At 58.1% G+C, this 21541-nt stretch overlaps 2 protein-coding genes and 1 long non-coding RNA gene across 13 annotated transcripts in view; 2 read left to right on the forward strand and 1 right to left on the reverse strand.

Moving 5' to 3' along the window:
• PRKRIP1 (PRKR interacting protein 1) overlaps positions 1-1306 on the forward strand; it is a 26483-nt gene extending 25177 nt beyond the window's left edge. For 2 of the 3 annotated variants that reach the window (XM_082713009.1, XM_082713010.1), the window contains one exon: positions 6-1306. In XM_082713009.1, the coding sequence (XP_082569135.1) occupies positions 6-106 (101 nt within the window). In that variant the 3' untranslated portion in view covers positions 107-1306. The remainder of the gene's footprint in view (positions 1-5) is intronic. The other variant, XR_014306119.1, reaches the window with a different exon arrangement.
• ORAI2 (ORAI calcium release-activated calcium modulator 2) lies at positions 1228-19431 on the forward strand (the record flags this gene model as incomplete). 7 transcript variants are annotated; one of them, XM_082713006.1, is made up of 3 exons in its annotated part: positions 1228-1354; positions 11406-11643; positions 16573-19431. In XM_082713006.1, the coding sequence occupies 2 exons, from the start codon at positions 11419-11421 to the stop codon at positions 17110-17112; spliced, it is 765 nt and encodes a 254-aa protein (XP_082569132.1). In that variant the 3' UTR covers positions 17113-19431. The 7 variants fall into 7 exon arrangements, with proteins under 7 accessions (XP_082569132.1, XP_082569131.1, XP_082569129.1 ...); XM_082713005.1 differs by lacking the exon at positions 1228-1354 and adding an exon at positions 6457-6618; XM_082713003.1 differs by lacking the exon at positions 1228-1354 and adding an exon at positions 6465-6618 and having other exon boundaries at positions 11356-11643.
• Positions 2995-8479, reverse strand: LOC309854182. 3 transcript variants are annotated; one of them, XR_014306120.1, is made up of 4 exons: positions 8339-8479; positions 6793-7158; positions 4798-5501; positions 2995-3970 (listed from the first exon to the last, which is right to left on the reverse strand). It is a non-coding gene; the product is annotated as an uncharacterized lncRNA (long non-coding RNA). The 3 variants fall into 3 exon arrangements; XR_014306121.1 differs by having other exon boundaries at positions 6793-8158; positions 8339-8460; XR_014306122.1 differs by lacking the exon at positions 8339-8479 and adding an exon at positions 8086-8196.
• Positions 19432-21541: the final 2110 nt, after the last annotated feature.

The following is a 21541-nucleotide window of genomic DNA, read 5'->3' on the forward strand; positions in this document are numbered from 1 at the left end:
TACAGGATCCAGTCAGTCTCAGGAGCAGCCATCCAGTAGCTCTGAGGAAGCATCTGGAACAGAGGAGGAGGAGGAGGAGCAGCCCAGCTTCATCACGGGGCGATGACAGTGTTTGCCGTAGTGGCTGTCTGGAGCCTGGCCCGCTCCGCGGCCGAGCCTCCGAAAAGCCTCCACACAACCCAAGGCGAAAGGAGGCTCTGTTTCAGCTCAGTTCTCCTCCTAGCGCCTTGCTGGAGAGAAGCAAGCGGGGAGCCATGCTGACTGTTGACGGCCCCGCCTGTTGGCAGGCCTCCGTGCCTGTGGGACAGAGAGGACCGTGTCCTGGACCCTTGGGGCACCGCCGAGCAGAGTTCATTCACGTTCCGGCTGATGGGGAACACGTATCACCTTCTGCCCCTGGTGCCTCTTCTCCTGTTGGGACAGTGATGAGTTTGGACTCGTTTCTGTGACAGAAACGTTTATTTAGTAAAGAACAGAAACATCAGGTTTTGTTCAGACCTGTCTAATGTTGTTCCAAAGCTGCAGGGACGGCTGGGAAGCGATGTGACAGGGTGGCCTGTTCCCAGGCTTGTTGAAGGAAATGGCTCTGGCTCTGCGGCAGCCCGCACTGCACAGTGCAGGACCCCCACTTCCTCCAGCTGAGGGGCAGACTGTACCCCATGACACGTGCTGCTGCCCAGCACTCCCCAGTCCCCAGGTGTGAACTGGGGAGCCCCAAAGTCGGGCAAAGGGAAATGTGGGGGCTCAGCCAGGGGCCGAGCCGTATAAGGGCAACTTGGTGTGGGAAGAGAGCTTTTGAGAAACCCAGTTAAAGACTAGAAAAACAAGCAGGTAGAGAATCTAAGCTGGCCTGGGGCAGAGCAGAGAATGGGGAGTCCCAGCCCAACCCGAAGGGAGGGAGTGAATGGGCCAAAAGCTGCATTTTTGGTCTGTGGTAAAGGGGGAGTTGAACAAAGTGTGAGGTGAGCAGGGGCAGCCTCAGGCCAGCAGGAGGGACAGAGATGATTCGGTTTAGAGCCTTTGCTCACTTTTGGGGTTATTTATCTCGTGTTCCAAGTTTCTAAGTACATTTTGTGCCTTTTATTGAGTGTGAGAGAAGTAAGGAAATAGTGGTTTTGAGCGAAGGGAAACCAAGAAGCATTTCACTTGTTTTTTCATTTTTGCAGTATGGATTTTCCTGGCCCCACCCTCAGGCAGGCGACATCTGTGAGCACTTCTGTCCTTTAAGCAATTCAAGCCACAGGAATTTTTCTTTCCCAGGGAGCTGAAATGGAAAATCAGCACTAATAAATTAGCATGCCCCGTGGCTGTACGTTCTGGAACCTGTGTTTCTCTCGCCGCCAGGGACCGGCTGGTTAGTTTTGTGTTTATTTTTTGTTCTTCTATCTTGGTACTGTTGGTTTCCTTATCTCCGCGCAAGATGTGTGTCACAAGTCTTGCTTTGAATCTCCAGCCTGCAGCCTGGGTGTTCTCTCGCCCTGGAGGCTGTCCACGGTGCTAGAGCTTGGAGCCTGAAGACCTAGGTATTCCAGGGCTTTTTTGGGAAGATTTTATTAGAGAACACGGATGGCAGAGGGAGGGGACAAGCAGACTCCCTGCTGAGCACAGGTGCCAATGTGGGGCCTGATCCCAGGGCCCGAGATTGTGACCCGAGTCATAGACTCTTCACCCTCTGAGCCACCCACGTGCCCCCCTGGGCATCCAGTTCTGATGCCGCCTCTGGTGCGTCTGGCCCAGAGCTTATTAATATGGGGGGTGGGGGGCGATGGGGGTGGGGGGCGAATGCCAGAGCGAACAGCAGGACGTCGCGCTGGAGGGTTATGTTCTGCACCTTTCCTGGGTTTTGGAAGAGGATGTTTAGGTAGGAAATGTGTGGTAATTTCTGGCAGTTTTTAAGGGGGTGTCAGTACCAGGTAACTGACGGCCTTCAGGGTATCGTTTGAGAAAAAACAACAGGTGTCATCATGGAGAAGGGAGTAGGAGATACGGAGGGACTCCCAACCCCCCCACCCCCCCACCCCCCCACCGAGAAAAGCCTTGATGAGGAGAGAATCGTTTGGTAATGCCCTCGCCGATCGGCTTGGGGAGGTGGTGGGCACCGGGGACTCGATCCACAAAGGTGTGCCTGACTTGGCTGTCTCAGAAAGCCTTGCGTGTAAGATTTCTGATTCGCTTCATTTACTTCCTCGCGTCCTGCGTTTCCATTGAGCACTTCACGGGACAGCCCTATGCCAGCCAGAGTTACTTGCATTAGAATACTGCGTCCTTCAGCTAGATGTCCCTTACGGGTTTACCAGACGAGATTTATAAATACAGAGAGATCTGGAAGCTTGAACGGATCACCCAGCAAGTAAGTGGCAGAGCTGGCCTTTGAACCCCAGCAGAATGCCACCGTCCAGCCCCTGCACCATAGTGCTGTGCTGCTCTGGGGAGAACCATGTGGGGCCCGGGCCTGCTGGGGAGGGAGGCCGGTGCAGCTCTCCTGGTGCCAGAGCTGTAGGCTGAAGGCCGCTCCTTCGTAGCTCCCGGTGCGTGTGCGCGGGTAATAACGTATATGCTAGTTTTAAATCTAGTTGCGCCTTATTGTTCACAATGTCTGTGTTCGTGAATTCACCCACTCACGAACGCTTCCTTGTGATGCCAGGATGAGGACTCGTGCTTTTGCAGTCACAGGCAGACGTGCAGAGTGGGGACGAGTTCAAGTGGCCCCACGCAGGGTTTGCAGCTGAGTTCAAACAAGGCAGTGCTCTGCCTTCCTGTTTGGCTCACACGTGTCTATTTAATGGCAGTTTTTTTGCATTTTTTGCTTTTCCTGAATGATTTTACCTTTTAAAATGGCCCCAAAGCACAGTCCTCGAAGTACTGTCTAGTGTCCTAAACAAGAAGGCCGATGTGCCTTAGATGAGCTCTGTTCAGGCATGAGTTACGGTGCCGTTGGCTGTGAGTTCGTCATTAGCGAATCAATACATGTTCATGCAAGTGTTTTCATTTTAATTAAGATTTTTTAAATTTATTTGACAGAGAAAGATCACAAGTAGATGGAGAGGTAGGCAGAGAGAGAGAGAGGGAAGCAGGCTCTCTGCTGAGCAGAGAGCCCGATGTGGGACTCGATCCCAGGACCCTGAGATCATGACCTGAGCCAAAGGCAGCGGCTTAACCCACTGAGCCACCCAGGTGCCCCCTTAAAATTTTTATTTCTTAAGATTTTTTTAAAGTAATCTCTACACCCAACGTAGGGGTTGCACTCACAAGCCCTGGATCAAGAGCTGCATGCTCAGGGCACCTGGGTGGCTCAGTCCGTCGGTTAAGCTTCCCACTCTGGATTTCGGGTGAGGTCAGATCTCAGGGTCGTGGGACCGAGCCCCTGGCACAGAGCCTCCTTGAGATTTTCTCTCTGCCCCTCCCCCCCATAAAATAAAATAACTTAAAAAGAAAGTCATATGCTTCCCCGCCGGAGTCAGCCAGGCACCCCCAATGAAAGTGTTTATAAACAAAAACACACATAAAACACAGTTATGTGACGATTGGTTGATGTGACAGGGGTGTGTGTGTCACAAAAACACCCCCGTTTCCCCAGGCAGCAGTGGTTCAGTATTCACTAATCCGCACCCAGCATTTGCAGTGACTTTCTGGAACATCATAACTACCAGGAATCATGAGAACCAACTGTGCGTGTGTTTGGAGCGTGAGGGAGCGTGCACGAGCCAGCCTGGTCTTGCGGAGAGCCGCGTTTCCTGGAGCACGGACTGGACGTCACTGCTGTATTCCCTGTGCGCACAGTACTTGGTCTCACCGGGGGGATCGGAGCTGGACTCCTCAGTCCCACTCTGAATGTAGGACCCGAGAAGTCGCATGGGAGGGACCCAGCACTCCCCACTATCCTTCGGTCTTCCCTACTGCGTTTATCTTCCACCATCATGTTTTCACGTGTCCTTTCCCGGCCCTGTCCCCCGCAGCGAGTACCCATCTCCTAGAGCAGAGAGAAAGCAGAGGTTCAGGCTGAGGCTTCATGCCCCACCGCTTCATCCTGTCCAGCTTGCCCCCATGTGCACTGCCTGGTGCACGCCCCCACACCCCAGCAGCAATACCAGAGCAGGGTTGCCGCCCCAGGCTCTCCTGTAAACCACCACCTCATGTACCTCCTCCTCCCTTCTCAACCCAACTTCCAGAGAAGTCTGCCTTTGCTTCCACCACTCCCATCATCCCAGGGAGCCTCCAGTGTTGCCGCATCCAGCCCTGGGGGCATCTGTATCGTAGAGGAAGCCCAAACGCTTAGCATCGCTGACCGCACTGCCTTCTGCCTTTCCCTGGCTTGCTTCTCTGCTCAAATTCTAAATGTTAGGGTGACCTAGTGCACTGCCTTTTATGGTCAACACTCAGGCCCCAGGAGATCTTAGTCTGACCCGCCACGGCTTTAAATACCGCCCTCACGACTGTCTTCCGAGTTGTGGCTTCGGCTTCCCTTTGGAGCCTCTGCCTCAGCCTGGGTCTGTGTCCCACTCCCCTCACCCCTGCTCTGCCTCTTCTCACCCATGCACTGGCCTCGGCCTCCCACCCAGTCTGTTCTGTCTCCTTGCACCCATCCCTTGTCCGCTGTTCAGCCTCCTGCCACACCAGCGTCCCTCACATCCCCCGGTCAACTCTGAGCGCCACCAGAGCGGGGACCTGCCTGTCCTGCGCTTTGCTTTACCTCTAGTGCCAGCACGGGGCCTTGGACATCACAGGTACTCAGTGATGTCCGGTTCGGTGACTGAGCAAGTCTCAGGGCCTGAAATTAGGCAGGGAAGTTGTTTGTACCTGAACAACAGCCCCTGTGGCAGGAAGAGCCTGAACAGGAGCGCACGGTCAGCGTGTTGTGCCAGAGCTGCGGATGTGATGCCCCAGGCCGCCGCAGAGCCCGCCTCAGACCTCCAGACTGCCGGGCCGGGTCCGGGAGGCCGACTGTCCGCGGCTCAGGCATTTCAGACGCGCCCCCCGGCAGCTGCTGCCGCAGGTGTCCCTGTATCTTCAGAAACTGGCTTGGAACCGGTCGAGGACTGTAACTAGTTCAAGTTCCCTTTCCTGTTTGCGACATGGAGCTTTTTGGAAAAAGCCAATTATTCATTTGAGTTAGAGGAGTGATCTTTTGTTGACTTTCGGAAATAGGAATATAATTCAGTCCGTCTCCAGGCTGCCTGGAAGGGGGGCGGGGAGGGCTCGGTTTCCTTGGGCAGCGGCGCTGGAACCGGGTGCGCCTTCTCCCCTGTGCAAGCTCATTTATGTCTACCTTTTGGCGCATGCTTGACTAAAGTGAGCTACTGTTACCGTATTTTAATATATTTCTGTGAAGAAAACACCATGGCACAGGTCCTGAGGCACTTTTCAGTTTTCTTATTCCACAGAATATAGCAAATGTTGAATAGGACCAAAAGCTTCATCTCAAAGATCCGTAAGTGTACTTGGCCCAGCACTGCGGATGATGGTGAGCAAGACACAGGCCTTGGCTTGAAGGAGCTCCAGATCTGATACGAGACACAGACAAGAGAAAGGTCAGTGTGGTGGCCCCGTAGCACAGGATGGCATGTGACCCAGGCCTCCGGGATGTGGGCAGGGCTGAGCTGAACTGGGTGGCTCACAGCAGTTTTAAGAAAGCAAGCTGAGTCCGGATTAGTAGCAGATGCCCTGTCACAGCCCGAGTCACTAGGTTAGGGGGATTGAAGTTGATCCAAGGCCGCAGGGAAACCTGAAGGGCTGGAGGGGGGCTGGAGAGATGGGAATTCTTCCGCTTCAGAGTGTGGAGATTAGATGGGAAAGGGACAGGTGGAAAGGTCTTGCAGGAATGCAGAACAGAGGTGACGAGGGCCTGAATTAGCATGGGACCTGTGGGACCAGGGAGAAACGGGAGAGTTCACAGGATGGGGGTGAGAGGAATCAGGAATGACAGCAGATCTGTAACGTCACCAGCTGGGTGGCTGGTGGAACGCCTTGAGACTGGGGACCCAGGAGGTAGAGCAAGCAGGTGAGGAAAGATAAGGAATTCAGCTGTGAGTGTGGGGGGGGGGGTGTCCTGGGACATGCCCTGCCAGGACGAGGAAGATCCAGGCTGGAGGTGACCACTTGGAGTCAACAGCCTCCTTGAAACAAGGGGAGTGGGTGGGACCCATTGGGAGGGAAGTGGGGGAAACCCCCACATCTAGGGGACAGACGGCAGAGGGGGAGGCTGCATAGGTTAAAAAAAAGGTGCGGGCACCGGAACAAGGAGGGTTGTTTCTAGATGGGAGGAAGGCACGGTGGAAATCTGTCCTGGAGTTAGTTTCACAGTGGCAGTGGGCTGTTGAGGGCCGGGAAAGAAGTGGTGATGACTGCTCTCTTGAGAAGTGTGGCATGAAGCAGGGGAGGGGCAGTGGTAGGAGAGGTCGGAAGGGGTCAGGCTGAATGGGAGGGGAGGCGGGGGTGGGAGGCGCTGGGCTCAGCACAGGCTAGGAGGGAAGGTGGAACTGGCTGGCAGCTGGGTGAGAAAGGTGCAGGAAGTGGGAGGTGCAAATGTAAGATCTAAAGGGCAGTGACAAGGACTAGCCACAGGAGTCAGTGGCCAAGGGGACAGAACTATCAGGAGGCTGGCTACATCGTCCCGAGCAGGTGAGCAGCCAGCCAGATGAGAAGACCCAGGGAGAAGGAAAGCAGGGGCCGTGGTCTTCCTGGAATGAGAGGGTGTGCATTGGTGGGAAAATCAGAACATGATCGACCCTTGGGATGTGCCTTGGAGAATTGGATCTTTTCCAAGCTGAGGCCCAAGGAGAAGAAGCAACTTGCCGTGGCCAAACTCCTCAGGAAATCACAGCCCAGACTGTGCCTGGACATGGCAGCTGGGTGGCGCTCCCATGGGCCTTGCCCTGACCCTCCTCCGTGTCGTTGTGTACTTGACGGGCGCTCCAATTCTTGGCATTCTAACTGCTCCTCTCCGTTCAGCACCGTGCTGGCACCTTCCTTAATTTTCTATGGGGGAGAAAGCCATTTTCTGTGTGTGGTTGGGAAACTGGCTCTGAAAACCACTGGCGATGATGACTTAGATCTTGCTTCTGTCTGGACACGCTGGGTGAGCGCGCTTGGGGCTGGAGGCACCACTCGCTGGAACGTTTCTAAGTCAGACTCCAAGGGTGAAAATTAGAGCCAGTGATTCTGTCCTGGAAAGAAGGGTCATCTGTGATGCAATGATTCTAGTTTACAAAGTGTTTCTTCCTGTTTTCCACATCATTTTACAAAGAGCTGTTGGGTTTGGAGGGTTCTGCCCCCTAAAATGCAAATGATTCTTTTCTTAAATCCCTCTGTAATGTGTGTGCATGTGTGTTGGGCGGAGGGTCGGTAATCAGACCCTGGGATTTTGCTAGGCTGTTTTTGAGTGTCTTCCCGAATTAAAAGGTCTTGTTCTGGCTCTCAGCAATGGCCTCTAAAATACGTCTTGAGAGAGAAATGGATTTGGCCTGACATCCATTCACCTCTCTTTCTACGGCTGTCAGAAAACTCGGACCGGTTGACATGAGTGGAATTTTTCTTTCATTTGGATAAATGTGTCACTGTCGGGTAGGGTGGTGACAGATGGGAAAATCCTATGTAGGGCACGCAGGAAGGACTGTGAGGGGCCGTCTGGCACAGGGGCTTGATAGGAACCTATCTCGCCTGTCAGTTAGTCTCTTAGTTAATTATTCGTATGCACTTCCTGAAAAGAATGTTCCTGTTTGAACAGCTCCGTAGAACAGCTCGGCCTGGTGGACGCCCATCAGGGGCCAAGTGAGCTGCACGCGGCTGAGGACCCCGCGAGTGTGGCTGGTCCTGTGGCTTGGGGGCGTGGGGTGGCCGGCTACAGTCCCCGCGACCACCTGACCGGCTCCGGCTCCGGCGTGCGGTGTGCAGCACACGGTCCACCCTGGCCAGCGGGTGTGGCTGCGGGAAACTTTCCCTCCTCCCCACTCCAGCCACCTCACCCCTGCGGCCCTGTGGCCAGACAATGGGATACCTGTTCCCTCTCCCCGCAGGGTGTGCCCTCCTGGCCTCTCCCCAGCCCTCCACAAGGCCCATGGCCCGTCCTGGGCATCCTTTGGGACTCACCCTGGGGACTCCGTGCTCGCTTTGGGCCAAAGCGTGAGTACCCAAGGACGGAGTACTCGAGCAGGCCGGGCACCTGTTGTCCAGACCCAGGGACCAGAGAAAGCGCGGCCGTATTGTCCGCCCGCACCACCGGGGGAGAAGGAAGGGGGTGGTGAGAGCGAGGGATGCCCGGGCTTCCCGCCCCCGCCGCTGCCGAGCCAACCCGTGTTCACTGCGGCCCACGGCGCGCCCGCGGAACCGGAGAGATGCGCACCTTTCGCCAGTTTCCGCTCCCCGGCTTCCGGCCCGGGTGGTCCCCGCCAGCAGGTCCGCGCCACCGGGGTCCCCCACGAGGGGCAGCGAGTCCCGCCCCACCCTTTCCCCCCTCCTCCCCTCCCGGCCTGCCAGGTCACGTGGCCCGTGGCGGCCCCCATGGGCCAACCACGTGATGGCGGCGCGCCGTTGCCTTGACAGCGGCTGCGGTGGCCCGCGGGGGCGGGGCAGCCGGCGGGGGCGGGGCTGGGAGGGGGGACCCGGCGGGACGCGCGGAAGGAGGGAGGGGGCCGTGCTCAGCGCCCCGGCCGGGCCACGGGGCCACAGGGCAACGCGGCCACGCCGCCCGCCGCAAGCCCGAGCCGGAGTGGAGCCGGGCGGGCCGGCAGAGCAGCTCGGTGAGTGCTCGCCGTGGGGGGTTGGCGGGGTGGGGGGGGGTACCCCGCCCTGCTGGGGGACGGAACGGGATTGCACCGGGAGACTGGGGGGGGGGGGTGCGGCGGGGATGGGCTTTCTCCTGGGCAGGCTCGGGATGGGGTGGCTGCGGGCGTTGGAGGGTGGCCAGGTGGCCCCAACCCCATGGGATCCTGGCGGGGTGCGGCGCTGAGAAGGCTCAGAGGTCGGGGACAGGGGCGGAGTGTGTGTCTTGCGGCTACTGAGGCTTCCCTAGGGGAAGGGACTCAGATGCAGGTGGACGCCTCTGGGAGACCCCTGTGGGGACTCTGCGCCCCCTCTCCCCCGTGGGTGTGACAAAGACGGGAGTCAGAAACAGACTCGCCATTGCTCATGCCCCAGATGTTTAAAGGAAGTTAAGACAGGCAAACCCCAAACCTACCCCCTGGAAGAGATTCAGACAGGCCTGCCAAGGAGAATAGCTCATCTTCAGAGAGTCACCGTTATTCTACAAGAGCTTTTTTCTCTAACCCGTATATATGAAAAAACAAAAATCCCCTGCAAAGTTCAGCCAGGAGAGCACCTTTTGGAGCCTCTGCCACCTGACCGAAATGTCCGGTCCGTCTTGCCCCATACCCCGTCCGGGAGAGTGAGGACCAGACTCTATCTACCTCTCCCAGGGGTAGGGTAGGGAGAGGAGGCCTGGCGCAAGGTAGGACACTGGGGCTGGGACGGTTTGGATGGATGTGAATCCGGTCCGGGCTGCTCCCTCAGCAGGAAGTGGCCTTCCTATCCCCGGGACCCGCAGGCCTGCCCGGAGACCCAGACTCCAAGCAGACACACGGCGCGTCCTTCCTTCGACTCCATGCCACTCTGAGGACCTGTGCGGGGCTGCGACTGGCTGGCCACTACCCAGAGGCCACCGTCGGCCCTCACAGCCCCCAAAGCCCTCTGCCTCCACTGTCCATCTTGAGTCCAGCCTTCCCCCTGCATTTCCTGGACCCCTTGTGCAGCCAGCTGGCCTCCCTGCCACGGCCCCTTGCCTCTCAGAACCCTCCCGTGCGGGCAGCATCTCATCTTTGAGGGAGGGTCCCTGTTTGCCAGGGCTGCCTTTACTACGTCTGTTCTTGCTCCCCAGCAGGGACCGTCTCCCTGAGGCCAAGGCAGCCAGCCCCTCCTCTGCTCCTTGACCCTCACCCCCTCGCCACTAAATCAACCTTTAGCTCACTGGGTGATAATCAACCCCCGAAGCTGCTCCCCCACTGGGAGCAGCCGAGGGGACCCTCCCCACTTCCATCTCTGAGGCCTGAGTACCAACTGCAGCCTGACCTCAGAGCCCAGTAAGCATCTACTGGACGGAGTGCAGAAGACGGACCCTCTGAGGGGGCGAAGCCTGTGACTTTCACCCGTCCACTCACTTCTGTGATGTGTGGGAGAAGGAAAAAGAAAAGGAGGAAGGCGCCCCAAAAGAGAGAGCTCTTGCCCACCTCCCGGACCTTCCCACAGAACCCTTTTAGAGATTGACATGGATAGATCCAACTTGGCCCCTTCCCACAGCCACGGACCTTGGTAAACAGCCTGTACTCTCCGTCCGACCCCCAACCCCGGCCATGCTCCCTGGGACCTGGAAACACTGATCTGTTCATAGTAGCTTTAAGTAGGCTTTCGGTGGGGACTGTGAGGCCCTGGACGTACAAGTAATATCTGATGCCAGGCAAGCTGCGAGGTGCCTGTGCCCTTGAAGTCCGCCCTACAGATTAATTAGAGCCGAGCCCGGCGTGCTGCCGTGTGGGCCGGCCCCTTGGGCCATAGGAGACGGTCAATCCCCTATTTGGATTACTGGAGATTTGGGTTTAAATTCACAAATCTTAGCAGATTGGTCCTTCCGAGCTTCGCGCCATGTTATTGTCAAACCAGATACCTGCCTGGGATGACCGCGGTGCCGCCGGCCTCCGCCGCTTTGTGGAACCCGCTCCTGTGGTCGGCTCAGTTTTCCTTTTGCTCACCGTTTCCATCAGAGCCCGGATGTGGCTTTCCTTTAGTCCCCAAACCCCGAGTATTTCCGGGGGGTGAACTGCGCCGATCAAAATTCAAGTTGGATTTGAGAAATGAGCCCCGGCGTGGAAATGGGTATTTCATGGTTGGCGCCTGGGCGTTGAAAAGCGGTTTTGAGTCTTCGGGTCTGATATTTTGTTTCTGAGCCCTGTTGGGGTAGAGATGTCCCCCCTGGAAGATGCTTGGGGTCCGAACGTGCAGAGGTCATGTCCAGTATCACACCGTAGGAGCCAATCCCGGCCTAGTGACCGGGTCCTAGGATCGGTGTACAGGCCGTAGCTCCCTATTCCCCGAAGAGAGGAACAATTTGGAGGATTCCTTCTGTGCTTGTTCAACCACAAGCCACACTTGCTTGGAGCATTTCTGACGCGGGGGTGGAAGCCTGGGTCATTAGCTTTGTGGAGGCACGATGGATGCGATGTGGGTGGCTCAGGGCGGGGGGTGTCCTAGAAATGCCCTCCTGACCTTCCTCCCCCGCAGATGGGCCCCACACGCAACACTGCCCCTTGTGAAGGGTGTGTACAGCAGGTCCCAGAGAAGGTTAACTTGCCCAGCTTCTGGCTTTTCCAGGTCTCGGGGACCCTCTGGGATGCCTGAGAGTGTCTCTCTCCTGCCCCCAGCCTGGCTCCCACCATGAGCGCCGAGCTCAACGTGCCTGTGGACCCCTCCACTCCCGCCTGCTCTGAACCCGGCCACAAGGGCATGGATTACCGAGACTGGGTCCGCCGCAGCTACCTGGAGCTGGTCACGTCCAACCACCACTCCGTGCAGGCCCTGTCCTGGAGAAAGCTGTACCTGAGCAGAGCCAAGCTGAAGGCCTCCAGCCGGACCTCTGCCCTCCTCTCGGGCTTTGCCATGGTGAGTGCAGACCCGTGGCGGCACCCGCGGCCTGCAGGGTGGGCTTCTGCTGTCAGACTCCTGCAGCGCTCCAGGGAGCAAAGAGCTCTCTCTGGGCCCTATTGGCTGTCAGGACGGACCCTTAGGAAGTCTCCCCAAGGAGTCCCCAAGCCCTGGAGGCCACAGAAAACTGCCTTCTGTTTTTCTTTCTTTTTTTTTTAAGATTTTATTTATTTATTTGACAGATCACAGTAGGCAGAGAGGCAGGCAGAGAGAGGAGGAAGCAGGCTGCCTGCTGAGCAGAGAGCCCGATGCGGGGCTCGATCCCAGGACCCTGGGATCATGACCCGAGCCGAAGGCAGAGGCCTTAACCCACTGAGCCACCCAGGCGCCCCGAGAAAGCCCCCTTCTGACATTCCCACAGAGCAGTTACCTGGCAGGGAAGTGGAGCTCGACTGAAACAGCTTCAGTGCCCAGGGAGGAAAGTGCCCACGTCCGCCCCAGCCGAGAGGGGAAGTCTGAAGGAGCGGGATTGGGATCGATCGGGGTTCGCTTGGGTTAGCCGGGCTCGGGACACAGATCACCTCCCCCGCCGTCCCACATGTGGCCTCCTGGTGATGAAGCAGAGTCCCTGGCCTGCCTCCAGGCTCTCAGGCTGCAGCTTTCCTTCTGAGTCATTCCCCAGGACAAGAGTCGCTCTCGGGCAGAACCGCGTGCCCTACGCCAGGGTTCAGAGTATGAGCACAGGAGGGACCGCCCCTCTTTCTCTGTTGTATGCTTAGAGGTCCTATCTGGTGGGAATAATGTTTTTCTTCATTTAAAATTTTTTTTAAAAAGATTTTGTTTATTTATTTGAGAGAGAGTGTGCACGCACAAGCAGGGGGAGCTTCAGAGGGAGCGTGAGAAGCAGGCTCCCCACTGAGCAGGGACCCCCCCCCCCCAACATGGGGCTCGATCCCAGGACCTCAGGATCATGACCTGAGCCGAAGGCAGATGCTTAACTGATTGAGCCGCCAGGTGCCCCAATTTTTTTTCTTTAATGTAAAAAACAATTGTTATTTTTCCAAAGCCCAGAGCGTTTGTTGTCAGGTCGGTGGTACAGAAAATAAGCCGTCAGAATGAGCCACTGTGACCGGGTCTGTGGCCGGGGCCTGCTCTCTCGCTGGTACAGGCCACCCTGGGAAAACCTGTGTGGCCAGGGCGTGGCGGAGGCCACCAAGCTAGAGGCTAGAAGTTTGGGTTTAGACCTGTAGTTTAAAGCGAAGGCTTCATTTCGGTGTTGCATGGTATTGATTTACTTATTCTTAACATAACTTCAGAAGGGTACACTCGCGCGGGGCACAACCTTGGTTTAGAGTGATTTTCTTCCCGTGGTTTCCATAACGAGCAAAAGACAGAATGCTTTCTCAAGCTTCCTTTGAAGGGACACGTGTGAGAAGTATAAACAACACTATGAACATGAGAGCTTGTTTTCTCCACCACAGAATTATAGGGTTGCGTTACACTCGTCTGGCCCGCTCTTAGGATTATTTTTGGGCCTGTGGAAAACAAACTGTGGGGAGAATCATGGATGTCGGGTTTCCTTCGTGTGGGGGGCCCGGGTCTCAGAAGTCCTTTCCTGTCTTCAGTGTCTTCTTAAACCCTGGCCTTCCGGACACTTGGATCTGCAGACTTAGAGAAGCTCCGCTGTTTTCCCAGCCCACAAAAGGGCTCACCCACAGAAGCCTCCAGAACCACTCATTTAAGATTGGAAAATGAGGTGGAGCGGGGCGCGTGAGTGGCTCAGTCGGTGACGTGTCTGCCTTCGGCTCAGGTCACGATCCCAGAGTCTCGGGATCGAGCCCCGCATCGGGCTCCCTGCTCAGCGGGGACTTCTGCTTCCTCCCTCTGACCCTTCCCCACTCTCAGATGTGAGCTTTCCCTCTCTCTTTCAAAATAAATATAAAATCTTAAATAAATGAAATCAGGAAATTGGCCCTGTTAGGTTATAATATAAAGAGTGGATTCTGGAGGACGAGTATGAGACTGAGTGGCAGCCCGCAGGGTAGGAAATTGTCTTAGAATGAAAATAGTGACCACAGGGAGACAGGCATGGGAGGGCCCGGATGCACCCACAGGGTGCCGCTGTCCATCCCTAGCTTGGCGATGGCGGTCACCCTTGCCAGCAATAATTCCTTTCTTCAGCATTTACAGAGCGTCTCCTCTGCCTGCACGTGCTCCCTTAACGCAGTCTGGGCTACATTTCAGGAGCTGTACCGTGCCCTCACCCTCCCTTCTAGAAGGTTCCTCTCAGGGTGGCTGCCACAGCCTAATACACACCAGAGAGTCAGCCGTTAACGGGGAAGTGGAAGGCAGTAGAAACAGCGGGGTGCAAAGACCAGCGGTGGGGACAGCAGCTGCCGCCCCAATGGACTAGTGTAGACCAGGTCAGGATTCGGAGAGTGGCTGAGCGCGGGAGAAGGCAGACACACACACACAGAGGGGCAGAGAGCGTGTCAGCCGCAGACACGGTGGCCCACGAGGGGCAGGGCCGAGCACAAGTGAAGGGGCAGTTTGCTAGGTGGTCTCTCCCTTCGTGTTCTATATCCCCTAATTAGAAGTGCAAAGCTGTTCTAACGGCGAAGCACTTCTGCCCGCGGTGAGCCTGTTTTCTTCAGGTTTATCCTTCTGCAAACACACAGAACCAGTGATCCGAGGCCCCCTCATAAAATCTTTGCATAAACACATTGAAAAATGACCTTTTGGCCCTTTCTCTCCTGAAGGCTGAGCAAAACTGGTTTCTTACTGTAGGCCTTTTACTCTTACCTCGGCGCCCTCTGTGGTTTACAACCTCCTCTTGTTGAGCCATGTCCTTTGTGGTAGCAGGAGCCTGCCCAGGCCACAGGGGGCACTGAGAAAAGACCGTCCCTCAACTCGTGTGGTGTGGCAACTGTCTGTATGGAGCAGTGACCACTTCTGAGTTTCTGTTCAGCTGTGGTCCACTAGGACTGCCTTATCTTCTTTTTTTTTTTTTTTTTTTTTTTTTTTTTAAAGATTTTATTTATTTATTTGACAGAGAGAGATCACAAGTAGGCAGAGAGGCAGGCAGAGAGAGAGGAAGGGAAGCAGGCTCCCTGCTGAGCAGAGAGCCCGACGTGGGACTCAATCCCAGGACCCTGAGATCATGACCTGAGCCGAAGGCAGCGGCTTAACCCACTGAGCCACCCAGGCGCTCCCTGCCTTATCTTCTTTTTACCTACCAAATGTTCCATCTCTGCTGAGACGATGAGTCACTCACTCTAGGAGGCGGTAGTTGCTGAAAGTTGTGAAATCTTTCTTGTAAAATTTTTAAAACGGATGGCTTAGATCTCGGAAGTAAACACAGCCTTCCTCCAGCTTGGTTCTGCCTTCCCTCCCCTTTTCTTGACTGGTCTGGTTTCTTACCTCTGGGTACCCGGGAGAAGGCCCTTGGTGAGCCCTAGAGTCCTTGCCAGGCCTGGACTAAACTGTTCCCTGGGGGAAGTCCACAGTGCCGGGCCACAGAGGGAGCCATTCTCCGTGGACTGGGTTCTGCCCTGGGGGAAGCAAAGCAGGAGCCCGTGTCCTAGTCTGAGGTCTGAATGCCCTGTAGGCCTTGGGCTGAGCAGGTCCTGCCCTGCTAGCTATAGGCATCCACTGCCACAGAAGTAGGCTGGGGCTTCTGGTTCCCTCTGAGGATTTTCCTTCCTTCCCTCCTTCCTTCCTGAGAGAGAGTGGGCACATATGCACATACGCACATGAGTTGGGGGTGCGGGAGCAGACAGAGAGGGAGAATCTCCAGCCGACTCCCTTGAGTGTGGAGCCCGGATGTGGGGCTCGACCTCACGACCCTGACATCACCACCTGAGCTAAAACCAAGAGTCAGACGCTCAGCCAACCGCACCACCCAGGTCCCCCTTTTTTCTTTTGTTTAAAACTCATTTGGGGGCTGCCTGGCTGTCCGTCCGTTGAGTGGGTTACCCTTGATCTCAGGGGCGTGAGCTTAAAAATTTTTTTGGTTCAAAAAAGATAACAAAAACGGTTTTTATTTTATCAAAGTTCATACATGCTGGCAGTTTACAGACGAAGGAGCGCCTGAGGCTCTAAGCTGCCTCCACCGCCGTGGTGACTGCAGGCCCCTCCTTTCAGAACAGCTTTCTCCAGACTGCGGTTTCTGGATTTATCCCTTTCAGGCCTTACCTGTTGGCCTTGTCTCCCTTTGACTGTGGGTGATGACTCAGCTCTTTGCCCAGCCCAGCCCCCTTCCCACCGCCCCTGTCACCTTCGCCCTCATTCCGGTCACCATTCCTGGCCTTGGAGATGCGGGCTTCTCCCTAGGACGTCTGTCTCCACTGCCTGATGCACCCCGATGTCCACGTGAGGCTGTCCAGGTTTGTAGCTCAGTCTGGGCCGGCCAGGAGCCCCCAGCACCACCTTTCTCTTGTTACCCTTTGAAAGTGCGTTTTTTTACAGGTATATTATAGATTTTATTTTTTTATTTGACAGAGAGAGAGAGCACAAGCAGGGGGAGTGGGAGAGGGAGGAAGCAGGCTCCCCGCTGAGCAGGGAGCCCTACACGGGACTCGATCCCAGGACCCTGGCATCATGACCTGACCGGAGGCAGACGCTCAACCGACTGAGCCAGGCATCCCAGTTTTTTATTGTTTGAAAACAGCGTTGTTTGGCGGCTAAGCCAAGCCATGGGTTCCCGAGGAGCGTGGCCTCTGTCCTGGCTCAAAGCCCGGTACCCGGAGAACCCCCTGCATTTGGTGCCAGGAGGGGTGAGCCCCGCCGTTCCCCACCCTGTGCCTTCGAGCTCCTTCCTCGGTGGGAGGTCCTTTAGCACCCGAGAAAACAGAAGCTGAAGCGTGCGCAGGGCGAGGCGGGCGCCCCCTGCCCTGCGCGGCCCCAGCCCAGCGCCCCCCTCCCCGCTCCCCCCCCCCTGCCTCGCAGGTGGCCATGGTGGAGGTGCAGCTGGAGACGCAGTACCAGTACCCGCGGCCGCTGCTCATCGCCTTCAGCGCCTGCACCACGGTGCTCGTGGCCGTGCACCTGTTCGCCCTGCTCATCAGCACGTGCATCCTGCCCAACGTGGAGGCCGTGAGCAACATCCACAACCTGAACTCCATCAGCGAGTCCCCGCACGAGCGCATGCACCCCTACATCGAGCTGGCCTGGGGCTTCTCCACCGTCCTGGGCATCCTGCTCTTCCTGGCCGAGGTCGTGCTGCTCTGCTGGATCAAGTTCCTGCCCGTGGACGCGCGCCGCCAGCCCGGCCCCCCGCCCGGCCCCGGCGGCCACACGGGCTGGCAGGCCGCCCTCGTGTCCACCATCATCATGGTGCCCGTGGGCCTCATCTTCGTGGTCTTCACCCTCCACTTCTACCGCTCCCTGGTGCGCCACAAAACCGAGCGGCACAACCGCGAGATCGAAGAGCTGCACAAGCTCAAGGTGCAGCTGGACGGGCACGAGCGCAGCCTGCAGGCGGTGTGAGCCGCGCCCCTGCCCCACCCCCGGCCCAGGCCCGGGCCGGCGCGGGCGTGGAGCTGCCGGCCAGGCCGCCCCGACACTGCCCACTGCCGCGCGGATCCAGACCAAAGTCTTACCCCCGTCCTTGCACCGGGAAGCCTGGCCGGCTGGGCCTCCCGCAGAAAATGGCGACCTGGAGAAGGAAGAGGGACTCTGCTGCTAACAGCTGAGAGCACAACCGCCCGAGGCCTGGGGCCTGGGGATGCCCTGCGGCAGGAGACGAGCGTCATGGGCAGGCTCGGCGCTCGGGGGGGGGGAGGGCTGAGGGTTTCAGAGAAGGGACCGCGCCGCGCCACCTGGGGTGTGGGTCTCACGGGCCACCCTGCTGTGAGGAGATGGGGCGCAGGCCCACAGCTTGGCCTGGTGCTTCCCTCCCCTGCCCTGGGGGGATTCGGTGGCCGGGCTGACAGGGGAGGGCAGGAGCTGGGGTCCCAGGTCCGCTCAGCGGGCGCGGTGGGCGCTCAGCCGGGCATCGGACTGGTCTCGCCCCCGGGAAGACTTCCAAGGACGGAGGCCTGGCCGGGCCAGGAGGTGCGTCTTTGGGCATCCCCTGAGAGATGCCCACCTACAGAGACCTTTAACTAGGTGCTCTGGGGCACACTGGGCTCAAGTTCTCTCTGCCTAGCCAGCCTGGAGCCCTGGGCGTATTGACCCAGCAGAGTCGCCAGGTTGGGGAAAGGGCTCACAGTCCAGAGGCCTCCAACTACAAACTGGCTTCTGAGCCCACGTCAGCGGCCCCTCCAGGCTACAGCTGCCAAAGGCCCTTGCCAGAGAGCGGAAAATGCTTCCTATCTCCCCCAGGAGGAGGGAGGATGTGGTCTGGGGGCTTCCTCTCTAGACAAGGCCCGTTGGCCTGACCTGGCCAAACGCCAGGCCTCTCGGCCACACGTAGGGCCCAGCTCACCCATTTCCACGGCCGCACATGTAGGGGCGAGCATACGGCACCCTGAGCTGCTTTCCAAACCCCCGCTTACCGCATCGGCCCGCAGCAGCCCGACAGGGAGCCTTCCTTGTTTCCGACATCGGGGGACGTCGTGCTCTGAGGGCGTCTCTGGGGGGTCTGGGTGGCCCATGCCGAGAAATCCCGGCTGGCCTGGCTGTGGCTGCAGGGAGCGTGACGTACCATTGAGGACATAAACCTTAACACATAACCAAAATGCCACGGGGCTGTCTGCGAGCCGTGCCGGGAGTCGCCGTGGTAAGTCGGGAGGTTATGGGAGTCCGGACGTCGCGGCCCGGCTGTTCCGCAGACCTCTGCCCGTGCTTGCTCGCTGTCTAGTGCATGTCTATTCTGTGCCGCAGCCTTGTTGAAAAGGCTTGTCTGGCTTCGTGTGTATTTGCTTGTGTCAGCGTCGCTGTAAGACGGCTGCTCTGTGTCCCGGCAGGGACGGCGCAGGCAGGCTCCTCCCCGCAGTGGGGAGTGGGCAGCAGCCGCATCCTTTAGCCTGAGCCTTCGGAGAGGGGCCGTGCTGGCCTCACTTCCCCGGGCCATCAGGGGCCCCTGCCCCAAGTGCGCCAGACGTGCCTGGCTTGCCAGACTGGAAAGCACCCCCAGAGCCAGCTGGGAGGCCGGTGGTTAATGCCTGCTCCGCGGACAGAGCTGCTGGCCTCACCACCTCGGGTGGGACACTGGGTAGATGCCACATGGGACGGGATGATGCCACATGGGTAGCGAAGATGCCGCATCCTGTGTTCTTAACGCTACTTAGAACCTCGCTCTTGTTCCTTTGTCTGGAGTGTTCTCCCAGCTCCCCGAGGCGTGGGGCAAGCGGAGTTTCTGCGGGACAGAGAGGACCATGGGTCTGGGGACCAGCGGTCGGTGTGGAGTCTCAGGGTAGCCCCAGAGCTTTGGGGGAGAGGGGAGGGTCAGCTGCAGTTGGGAGCTGCAGACGCCGGGGGACAGGGGAGGGCGTGAGGTGTCCCGGAGCCAGCGAGGGCCTGGCCTAGTTTCCTCCGAGCGGAGCCTTCTCGGTGCTCCCGAGCGGAGCGCCCGCGGGTGCGCTGAGGCCCTTCCCAAAGTGGAGCACGGTCTCCATTTAGTACCTGGCCAGAACACTCAAGTGTTTCTATTTTAGAAACTGCGAGGGCAGAGTGGATTCTAGCGTCTTCTAGGAAAGTCTGGTGGGGCTCAAACCGCGTTGAGTCGGAGTGCTTCAGGGCTCCTGGCTGCGGTCACCTGTCACCTGTCTCGCGCTGATTGATTGTGCACGACGCTGGGCCTGGCCTGTGCGTGGGTTTTCCAGCAGTTGCCCGGGATTGAGCTGAATAAACAAGTCAATCTGTGACGCGTCCTCTCTCTTCTTGGCAGAGCGCCGTGGCTGAGGTGACAGGCGGGAGCCCCTGGTGCTCCCCCACCCCCCCGCAGTGTCTGGTGCCTCCCAGAGGGCAGACCCCTGCTCCTGAAGCCCCTCCTGCCTCTTCCGAATTGCTGGTCACCAGCCTCGCATCTTAACAGTTTTCCCAAGCGAGGGCAGTGACCCCTCTGGAACGGGGAGGCGGGGTGCTCAGGCCCAGACATGCTGGGAGGGTCCCTCCAGGTGGGGCCCCAAAAGAACCGGGCGTCTCTGCCTGCTCTTCCCCAGCAGGCTCCCGCTTTTCTAGAAACACAGCAAGGGACAGCCCCGCGGGTGGCTGAGCACCCGCAGAGCCCATCTGAACAGGGCCTGCTTGACGGTCCTCATCCACACCCTCCAGGTCAGGAGCCACTGAGGCTCTGGTCCTTCGGTGGCGTCTTCTCTGTCCCCAGGTACCTGCGGCTCTGGCGTCAGGACAGGGACTCTCTCCTGCAGCCTAGTGACCCTTTCGAGAAGCTCCCAGACATTTCGGTTTTGTAACTGTTCCCCACTGAGGCCCCGTCTAGGAAAGGACGTCTGTCTTTTATTATTTTTAACTTGCAGGCGCTTCAACCTAGAGGCTCCTTAGGAGTCAGGTGTGCAAACAGGGACAAGTTCTGCCCATCCAGCCGGGGGGGTGGCCCACCTGCCGCTGCCACCCAGGAGGAGGACTTCCCAGGCCCCTGGGTCTAAAGGAGAGCTGAGCTCCGCAGAAGCCGGGTCCAGCAGGCCCCTGCACCAACCATCTCCCCGGGGAGTGCAGCCAACCCACAGAAGGCTGTCTCGACTCACATGCCTCCAGAAGGTGGCGAGGTAGGGTCCGCGGAGCCCTGGGCATGGGCCAGCAGGGCAAGGGGCACAGGACTGAGCCAAGATTCCTCACTGGGCCCATTTAGAACCCGCAGACCCCTCTTCCCAGCCCTTGATGCCTGCAGCACCCCCACAGTTACTGGGGACACAGTACAGACAGGTTCTACTTGAGTCTCAACAGGAGTGACCCAGAGGATGCTTCCCAGACCCGAGCTCCCCGCCCGCGGGGACCAGCCCCAGCCCCAGCTGCAGTAAATGGCCCTGAGTTTCCTTAACATCTTTCAAAGTAGGACAGGCTGTCAGCTGTGCTCTCCGTCCACTGTGGAAGACGACGGGGCAGGAAGCCAGCCTCAGACTGGACGCTTCTGTGTTCGTACGTTCCCGTAAGGCCCAGCGCTCCCCCTAGCCTGAGGCCACCAGACCACCGGGACAGAACAGTCTGTACGGCGTGTCTGGTGTGGACGCAGAGCGTGGGAACGCAGTAACGGCCACCTCAAATACAGGGCTAAGCAGCCACTATACCCCTCAGCCTGTGGCTGAGCCACCCCGCCCGGCCTTCCCAGCCCCGTCCCAGTGGGCGGCACGAGCGGCGGATGTCGAAGTGGGCACACTGGACCTGATGGTCTTCGTGTTGTAGCTTCAAGGACAAACCCAACCTAGAGTCATCAACTTGACCACGACACGATGCAGCATGTCCCGAGGTGGCTCCGGGGGCCGTATGGACCATGGCATGGGGTGTGTCCTGAGGGGCGCTCTGCCCCTGTCAAATGTCTGGCCAGCACTGGGTGATTCTGGGGGCAATAGGCTTCTTTGCTGAGTGGCTCTCCTGGCCTTCACGGGCCTCCCCCCGCATAGACCTGGGGGTGCATTTCCCACACAGAAGTGTTGGCGGAGGATCGTGCAGGCTCCACACAGGGGTGCTCCAAGGCCTGGCCTGTCTGGGAGCAGACCCCCAGGCCTGCAAGCCCACCGAGCTGTTCACATGCAACAGGACTGGCCAGGGCCCCAGCCAGGCCTGCATCTGAAGCCCAGTGAGGAACCCAGAGCAGCGTCTGTGCGGGTCACAACTCCGGGAAGGAGCCGTCCTCCACCCTCCTGCTCCAAGTGAACTGACCCCGGGGACCCCCCGCTCTGCAGCTAGGCTCAGTTCCGCCACTAGAAACCTAGCAGCCTTTCCTGGGTCTCCAGAGCGATGCCACTTCAGACAGTGCGTGGTGGCCAGTGACTGCCCTCCCACTGCCAACAATTCA

This window comes from Mustela nivalis, assembly GCF_964662115.1.
Source record: "Mustela nivalis genome assembly, chromosome: 19".
In the NCBI taxonomy this organism is placed as follows: Eukaryota; Metazoa; Chordata; class Mammalia; order Carnivora; family Mustelidae; genus Mustela; species Mustela nivalis.